This window comes from Varanus komodoensis, unplaced genomic scaffold (assembly GCF_004798865.1).
Source record: "Varanus komodoensis strain SLA01 unplaced genomic scaffold, ASM479886v1 scaffold59_1, whole genome shotgun sequence".
NCBI lineage: Eukaryota > Metazoa > Chordata > Lepidosauria > Squamata > Varanidae > Varanus > Varanus komodoensis.
In genome coordinates, this window is record NW_025336221.1 from 478,555 (window position 1) to 485,260 (window position 6,706).

General features: G+C 42.4%; 2 protein-coding genes across 2 annotated transcripts in view; one reads left to right on the plus strand and one right to left on the minus strand.

Moving 5' to 3' along the window:
* Positions 1 to 4,525, minus strand: part of SMURF2 (SMAD specific E3 ubiquitin protein ligase 2) — a 91,068-nt gene extending 86,543 nt beyond the window's left edge. Inside the window, exon 1 of the mRNA XM_044449568.1 lies at positions 4,407 to 4,525. Coding sequence (XP_044305503.1) covers positions 4,407 to 4,458 — 52 coding nt within the window. The 5' untranslated portion in view covers positions 4,459 to 4,525. The remainder of the gene's footprint in view (positions 1 to 4,406) is intronic.
* Positions 4,526 to 4,621: 96 nt separating this feature from the next.
* LOC123033137 (cuticle collagen 2-like) lies at positions 4,622 to 6,506 on the plus strand. The gene is made up of 2 exons (XM_044449569.1): positions 4,622 to 5,071; positions 6,327 to 6,506. Exons 1-2 carry the CDS (start codon positions 4,676 to 4,678, stop codon positions 6,408 to 6,410), a joined length of 480 nt encoding a protein of 159 aa, XP_044305504.1. The 5' UTR covers positions 4,622 to 4,675; the 3' UTR covers positions 6,411 to 6,506.
* Positions 6,507 to 6,706: the final 200 nt, after the last annotated feature.

The window sequence follows — 6,706 nt, forward strand, 5'->3', positions numbered from 1 at the left end:
CTGCATCTCCAAATATCCAATTGGTCTCAGAGGACAAAATGGGACATGCCAGGGGCTGAAGTGGTGTTCAGGCCAATGACTTATGCCCATTCCTACTGGTGCTCCAGCCTCCTTCCCTCTCCATCATAGGTACTACATCTAGATACCCCAAAATGGTCATCTATGAGGTGGCTAAATCATATTCAGATTTAGTATACTGGGAGTTGTTCTTGATGGTTTACCATATCTGTATTTTTAATGATAGACAGATGCTTCTATAGTAAGATTAGGAGAGCAACCTTATGAATCCAGAAATTCAATCCAGAACCATCAACAGTATTTTACACCCATATTCAAAACATCTACATTTTCACTATCTGTCTACTGTACCAATAGTGTACCTGCACAATATTTCACGTGGATAACTGTACAAACGTAGTAGCAAATGCAGTGCCAATTAGCAGCATCCTAAACTTTTGTTTGCTGCTGTGTCATATTTTAGCATTTTCACAATTGACATATGTACTAGTAAACCCCAAGGCAACTTAACTTTTAGTCTCCAATGAGTCACTTCTGAATACTGTGTAAAGACAACAGCACAAAACCAAGAACAAAACGCATGAGTCAATATAGCCTTCTCATGTTATTTGCAGATTAATGAAAACTAAACAAATTGAAAAATCAGTAGAAGGGCCTTCTAAGGCCACCAGCCCCCTTTCAACATCCAATTAGACAAGACAGATAATAGTAATCCCCTCTCCCTAGCTCTCCTGCACAGACACCATAGTCACCGACAAAGTCAAATCAGCAGTAGTAAAAATGTAACATTATGCCTGTTTGAATTACTTCACAGGCAGAATTGAGCCCTGGTGCTAATATTTCTTAGAATAATTTTCATATATCTGCATATCAATGGTAATCAAACACATAGTAACCCAGTGCAGATTGTACAGTTATGTTTTGGCAAATAAAAAGAGACATGGCAAACTGATACAAGAACTACCATGAAAAGGCTAGGAATCCTCTAAAATTAGAAGTATGTCTCTACAGTGGTTATAGAACAAAGATCTAAACAAACCGTTAAACACTTAGGCAAAGGTATGCCAAACATTTCTCAAACATTCTTAAAGCCTCACAAAGAATCAACCTTTTCTTCTAAATCAGGACTAGGCTAAATATTTTATTTGGCTCTTCAAGATGGACAGAGAAGTTAGGCATTAGGTCCAAATCAGTTCTTGGACTTGCATCAAACACTATCCTGTCATTGATCCAGTCAGTCAAAACAATGTTTCCATCTAAAACTTTTAATGTTTATGTCCTGAAACAGCTAATTGAATCCAGTTTTTCCAATCAATTTTTCACAGTCTATACTGTCAAGTTCTGAGATAATGAATTTGAAATAAATATATATTACACACTGATTACAGATTTAATCCAGGACAAAAGCAAATATGAAAGCCAAAACAGAAGACTACTAGTTTCATAAAATCTAAAAATATTAAAACTAAACAGTCAAGGTCCTCTATAATAAGCCCCACTGAGTCCAGTTAGCTTATTCCTAGTTTAGGAATTACAGGATTGCAGCCTAAAAGTATTTTAATGCTAAATAAGTTAAGCATTTATATGTTCCTGAAGTATGTTTTAGACCCAAATTGGTAATTAAAACCACAAAGTACATGAGATTAAGATATTCCAAAGCAAGCCTTGAAAAAAATCACAGCCTACCCCTATGGAAGCTTACTCATAGGTCCTGCTGAGTATAATGCAGCTTCCTTCTAAAAATAAGAAGTCCATTGGATTGCAGCCCTAGCCTCTTCTTTTTAAGTACTGAAGACATTTTTCTCTCAAGCATATAAAATTTCCTTTTAAAAAAAATTCAAATGTAAACTGCATCATTAGCCAAAGCATAAATGTTCCATCTTAACAGTATCATCTCTTTTGCCTGGTTATTCTGTTTTCTTCTTTTTTAACAGCAGCAGCAGCAAGTTCTGTAATACTGTATTATTCAAATAACTTTATTGATAATTGTCTCAAAGAATAACTACTTATTCGTAGTTCCAATTGTTCCAGTTTTACAAATCTAAAATTTAAACTGTCATTCACCCAAGGCTCCCATTCTGCTAGATCACACTAGCTAAAAAGAGAACAGCGCTTAATCAACTGTTCTCTTATATTTTTGCCGTTAAACAAAAATACAGTTAAAAACACCATTATTCCTTCTTGTCTCTGACTAGGAAACACTGCTATGGATGCCTCATAGGACATAATCACGAAGGAGAACCCTACTTCTTAATATATAAGGAGAAATGGAAACTGAAATAACAGTGCATAGGCCAAAGACAACTGCCTAATACCTATTCTCCCCTCAAGGCATCACCCGTTTTTTAAGTTTAAAAGTAGGTTTCTGCTCTGTAGCTTAACAAGCATCAACAACAGAATCACAACTATTTTACATTCCAATCTAGCACACTTGTTTTAAGAACCTATTTCTAAGGAGCTTGCCAGAATGCTATAAGCAAAATCTGAATAACAGCACAATGTAAACAATTCTGAGGATTATAGATTATAATTAAAAATAAGTTTGGGCTGCACTCCTATGCACGCTTACCTAGGAATAAACACGAAACAGGGAGGTTTGGATCCAATGTCAGGTGAGTGGAAGTCTACTCATATAACAAGGCTCCCACTTAGACAATGGGACTTCCTTATCCTCTCCCCCCAGCCCTATGCTGGCAGAATACCTTTAGATCTAACCACAAGGACTTATTTCTAAGTAAACAATCATACAATTACACTGCAGGTAAGTTAAAATGAATTCCATTCCCTACAAGTTGTTAAGATTCTTTTTAAGTTACAGTAAAAGAACTACATGCACTTATTTAAAGTTAAAATGACCATATGTACTGAAATTGTAACTTTTCAGAACATGCAAAAATATACTATCAATTTTGCAATCTCTCTAAATTAACTTGTTAATGACCAATAATTCTATGCCTTTGCATTTTATACATATTTCCCCTAAGGCTGCAATCTCACATTTAATTGGAAGTCCTATTAAAATATGCATAAGATTGAGTGCTATCTGTTTTGCTTAAAGCAGAAGTAAACTACAAGATTAAAATGCAATAGCATCTAGCAAGCTACACATTTTCAGATTTCTTTCCATGTGCAAAACTCTTCTAGTTCAGATAAAGACTGATTAAAGTGCTCCTTTTTTTAACCTAGAAGAGTAATATTCTCAACAGTCCACAACAGTAGGAATTATATCAAGATAACCTTACACAACCTTCAGTACGGAAGTAGGTTCAAGCTGGGCAGCACAGCAGATCAAAACAAAGGGTACAAAGAGGCTGACAACTGAACCAAGTTTATGCTCCAAGAAGGGGGAATAAACTATTTTCTGGCCTTCTCTGTTTTGGAATCTATAGTGACCCTTCAGTGACATCAACTTCCAGCATCCCAAAGTGCAATATTTGATTTCACATATTATAATCTATTTTAGTGCATTTAATTAATTCCCCTAAATCCTGAAAATATTAGAATTGGAGATGGGATGAAAACATCAGAAGGAAAGCCTGTCCCGTACACAATTGATTGCTCATTCTGGAGCTCAGTCTGATTGCTCAGAACTACTTCCATAACAGCGTTGAACATTTGCAACGATCAGCCCTTCAAAGCTTTGCCTGGCAAACCATTTCGTTTAAGATGTTCACACATTTCTTTTAGTGGCAGACACAAATACCGCGGCACTCCTTCCCCCCACCTCGCCCTCCTTTTATTGTCGAGATCGTGTGCGTATGTGTGTGTGTGGGGGGGGGATGTGGGGTGAAGAGTTTACTTTTCTCCTGAGGCCTGAAAGCTTTCGAAAGAGTCCTTCAGATCACAGGTTCAATCTCAAATACACACGGAAGCCGTTCGCTTGCTCGTTCCCAGCCAGTTGAGTCCCCCGGCTTGGGGCTCCACTCCACCGTCTCTCTCCCCCTTTCTTTCTGAAGCAAGCAGTACTGCAAAATGCCCTCTTCTTCCCCTCAACCCAATGGGCCCTTGGCTCGCTCACCCTCTCGATTCAGTGCAGAACATGAGCCCCACAACTTCAGTTTATCGCCACCTCAAAGCCTTTCCATCTCTGTTCCCTGCCTCAAATGGCTTCTGCATATTCAAAACAAACTCCTGGTTTCCTCACAACATCAACACTCCTAATCTAACACTCCTTCCTCCCCACCACAAACACACGCATACACAAAAGAAGAGACGGCAAAGGGGCTCTTTCCCCTTCCCTCATCCCCCTTTCCTTCCCGATTATTTTGTAAAGCCAACCCGCGCCCCCGGGGAAGCACCCAGCATACAAGGCCCCGCGCCTACCCACCCCCTCCCCGGCTTCCCGTGTAACGTGTGCACGAGCGGCGACCCCGCTAAGCCCTTCTCACCTGTCAGTCGGAGCTTGACGGGCCCGTTCCTCCGGGCCCCTTGGTTGGACATGACACCGCGGAGACCCCCGAGAGCGCGGCGCTGCCTTCCCCGGAGCCCTCCCTGCCGGGACGGGGACGGGGACGGGGACGGGGGAGGGCAGGCGGGGAGCTGAGGGGGCGGGAAGCGGCCCGCGAATGGAGGCGGGAGGGACGCGGCTCAGAGGAGCGGCGGCGACGGCGGCGGCGGCCGCCGGAGGAAGAAAAGCCCGGATGTGCCCAGTGTCGCCATGAGCTGGGCTCGCGTCAGGAGGAGGAGAGGAGGAGGCGGAGGCGCCGCCGCCGCCTCCCCTTTCTTTCCGCCCCCTGCTCGAGGCTCGGGCGGTGAGTACAACAAAGCAGGAGACAGAGGAGCGCCTGGCCCGGGGGGGGGGGTGCTCACACAAAGGGTGCGCGGCCCTCCGCCGCCGTGGGAGCAGATGCCTCCGATCAGCTGCCCTGGCACGCCGCTTCCTGCTCCTCGCGGAGGAGAGGGCGGCGGCGGGATCCCCCTCGCGACGGCCCGTGGCCCTTCTGCACGGGGGGACCGGCCCCGCAGTGCACGCGGGCGCCTGTCCTCAAGCGAGCTGCAGCGCGCGCATTACGGGGCTTCCCGTTCGGGGCCGCCGCGCTTTCACCTGAACTCGGTGAGACTTGCTCACGGGTTCCGTGGGACTTGCTTTTGAACCTTGGAGGTAGGTTTTACCACACCTACTTCTAGGCACAGGAAATGTTGCCTTTTACCCTTTCTCTTTATTCCTTTTCTTTCTCTGATCACTAAACGGGCTGAAGGGAAGCGCCTCTTAAACACATGCAGCAACCTGATGGTAAGTATGGTTCAAGCAAATAGCTAGATGCGTGTATCTAGAGGCCTAGTTCCATCTAATATCAAGGAGCTGCTGAGTGGGATAGATGCCCACCAGCTTTCACAAGTGCAAGGCATGCCATCAACTGCAGTTTCAGATACATATTCAGCCTGGTAATAATGAAATTGTGTGGCCCTCCTGTGTTCTTTGGATCAACAGCACACTCCAAAATCCAGCATTCATCCTATACTTTGCTAAGTATTTGGATCAGACTGCCAAGCTGCATGTTGCTTGCTTGGGCCTGGCAGAGGATGCAGTATGGTAAACAGGTGAGAAGAACTACTGAAGTGAGAAGGGCCATAGTTCAGTGGTAGAGCACATGCCTTGCACAGAGAAGGTGTTCAGTTCAGTCCTCCCATCTCCAGTTTAAAGATCTTAAACAGTAGCAGAGCCACATCTGAGACTTGAAAAGACCAGGAGTACTTGGCTAGACACACCACTTATCAACATACCCATCCACTCTAATTCCTTTGATTCATGACATTTAAATTCCATTTAGCTAGCAGAAGTACTTTGGCAAATGTTTGGTTATAGAAATGGGTTGAATGTTGTCCAAGCCTTGCAGGTAAATTTAGTTTTAATGTAATATATTTTCAGGGATATTAGTGTTATCACTGTCTGGGGAGATTCATTTTAGAACTAAGGCTGAGAAATCGGAAGCAATCGCAACATCCATACTGTTTATTTACATATTTAGTAACATAGCCTTGTGTTAAAAATAATGCATGCATCTGCCATTGCTTCAGAAGAAATACATTCATTTTCACCCAAAATAAAAGAACTGTAGCTTTCATTATGATTCCACCCCCCCCCCCCCACATATTCCTTCTAGATACAGGGATTGTCAAAATTTTTGGGAATATATTTTAATCCCCGTAAGAGGTCTAATGTACCTTGGGGGCACTCTACATTTTTCAACTGTATTAAAGAATCTTAAAAACTGAGTCTCTTAGATCATCCTGACCTTTAATGAACCATGATGCAGATAAATACCAAAACGTGTACTAACATGCACATTCCTCCCCATATGTCACAGGAGAGCCCAATCAGAAGATCTACCAAGCTAGTTACTTGGAAGGAGTTACTATTACTCCGCCTACATGAGGTGGCATGTGGCTAACATCAAACACCTGCTGGACTATTGATTAAGTGGATTATATTATAAATTCAATTATAAATAAAAAAATTAATAAAGTTCTTGTGATTTTTTGACAAATGCTCTTTCAGATATTTTTATAGTTATATCATCTCTGCTAATGTCTTTAAGCTACTAATTCTGGAGGCATCCTATTGAAAATTACTGTAGAGCAGGTAGTTTATGAATGTCATAGGTTTACAAGCTATGCAAGTAAGCAGGGAGAAAAACTGGCATTGTTTCAGATGGCTCAAAGAACCTGCCTCGTTAAAGCATTAAAA

Coding starts and splice junctions, on each gene's coding strand:
- LOC123033137 (XM_044449569.1), top strand. CDS start 4,676: ATGAGCTGGGCTCGCGTCAGGAGGAGGAGAGGAGGAGGCGGAGGCGCC. Junction 5,072..6,326: donor CGCGCTTTCACCTGAACTCG/GTGAGACTTGCT, acceptor CATATGTCACAG/GAGAGCCCAATCAGAAGATC.